General features: G+C 52.3%; 1 gene segment (V, D, J or C); it reads right to left on the minus strand.

Annotated features, from left to right (window-relative positions):
• Positions 1-209: 209 nt before the first annotated feature.
• Positions 210-747, minus strand: LOC111139907. The segment is given in 2 exon segments: positions 210-526; positions 682-747. Coding segments are annotated over 2 exon segments (363 nt in total).
• Positions 748-2012: the final 1265 nt, after the last annotated feature.

Raw genomic sequence — 2012 nt, forward strand, 5'->3', positions numbered from 1 at the left:
TCCTAGGTTAATAGAGTTCTAATAACTGATTACAAATCCCCTGGTGATCCGCCCTGTGCAGCCTGCCTGAGGGACTGGGAGGAAGGGGACAGACTGGGGAACTCAAACCTGAGAACCTGGGCCAGACTGGCTCCCTGCTCTGTGTACAGGCCTCCTGTGGCTGGAGGAGAGGGTGACACAGATGGGGAAGGGGTTTGTGTCTCACTTCCCTATATGCCTCTGTCACTGTGAGCATCACCACTGCTGTCATAGGACTGACAGTAATAGTCAGCCTCATCCTCATCCTGGACCCCACTGATGGTCAGGGTGGCTGTGTTTCCTGACGTAGAGCCAGAGAATCGCTCTGGGATCCCTGAGGTCCTCTTGCTATCATCATAAATGACCATCAGAGGGGCTTGGCGTGGCTTCTGCTGGTACCACTGTACAACATTGTCCAGTTCCTCTCCAGTGAAGGTGATTGTAGCCATCTGTCCCAGGGCCACTGACACTGAGTGTGGCTGAGTCAGCTCACTGGAGACCATGGAGCCTGAAAAGACAGAAGAGGAGAGGTTGCAATGAGGTCTAGGGGCTCATCCCAGGATCCCAATACTGAGGCTGTTCTGGGCTGGGCTCAGGGTTTGGGGCAGGCTAAGCTCAGGTGTCCTGTGAGGCTGAGAGTGTGGGCAGGACTGGGGACAGCACCTGCGCAGAAAGCGAGGAAAAGGAGTGAGAGAGGGGTCCAGGCCATGGTGCATGTACCCAGCACTCTGTCTTCTGAGAACCACAGCTGGACAACCTTACCCCACCTCCTCTTATTTCTTTCCAGACTCCTGGGTCTGGGACTGTTAGTATTTATGCAAATTTCCTCCTCTGTGGCACTCCAAATGCCTTCAAACCACTTGTGGCTCAGACCAGGTGACTAGGAGGAAGAAAGGGGTCCCCGCTTCCTCCAAGCAGCTCTCAGGCCAGAAAATGAGCTTTGGTCTCCAAATTTGGTATCACACTCACATTCTTGGGGTTTGAACACAACCACTGTTCTAACCTGTTCTGCCTGAGCACTATCTGAGGCTGGCCCAGGGTTTCCAGAATCCTGGCCATGGGCCTGGCCTGGTCTCTCTGAGAGATGCAGACAACACTTGATTCAAGGTGAGGTGGTCCTGTGACCTTACTACTCTCCTCTCCCGGCTCCAGATCTCCCCTGCATCCCCCACAGATACTGTGGTCCCATTCTTGGTATGTCAACGGAATAGAAAACTCTCTAGTTCTGAGGTTCACTCATTTCTTACAAAAGTGGGTACTAACTTGTTAAACAACCACCTGCTGCTGGAGATTCATCAGTATTTCTGGTCTATTAACACATAGTGCTGTTTTCTCTCTGACAGCCCCCATCCCACAGCAGATAAGCAATGACATTGTCAACCACTTCATTCCTTTTAATTTTTTTCATTAATGTTTCATGGGAACATATGAAAAAGGCCTGAATCCATGAGAAACAACTTCAAGGTTTGTGGTCTTGTAAGGATTCACATGATCACATGTTCCCATATACTGTGAGTTCGAGGCCCTGAACCATGGTCCCTGCAGCCATGAGAATCACGTCACTCTGGAGACAGTCTCACAAGGAGGCTGCAGATGCTCCTTCCAGGGACCAGGGTCCTGAGTGCTCTGCCTCCTGTCCCCTGAGATGCTCTTGAACAAAGGAGCTGCAGCCCCAGGTCTGAGTTGGGCGGAGGTGGGGAAGGAGAGGTAGAGGGAGTCATTGGAGTGTCTCTGGATGTGCCAGTGCAGAGGAGTCAGTCCCTGGGGTCACTCGTAGACAGAGAGGAGACCTGAATTTCCTAGGTGTGTGCTCACTGTACAGGACAGCCATCAGTGTTCTGGGTGACACTGTGTGTCTGACCCTCAGAACATGATCCTTTCAGCCTGAAGAGATAGGATGGATCATCATGACTTCTTTCTGAGGGCTGTGGACACCTGCTGATCCCAGGCCTGGTGTCCCTGTGAGGCTCCCCCAGCCTCTGTCCGGCTGCTCC

Source organism: Enhydra lutris, unplaced genomic scaffold, assembly GCF_002288905.1.
Source record: "Enhydra lutris kenyoni isolate GAN:26980312 unplaced genomic scaffold, ASM228890v2 scaffoldscaffold124, whole genome shotgun sequence".
NCBI lineage: Eukaryota > Metazoa > Chordata > Mammalia > Carnivora > Mustelidae > Enhydra > Enhydra lutris.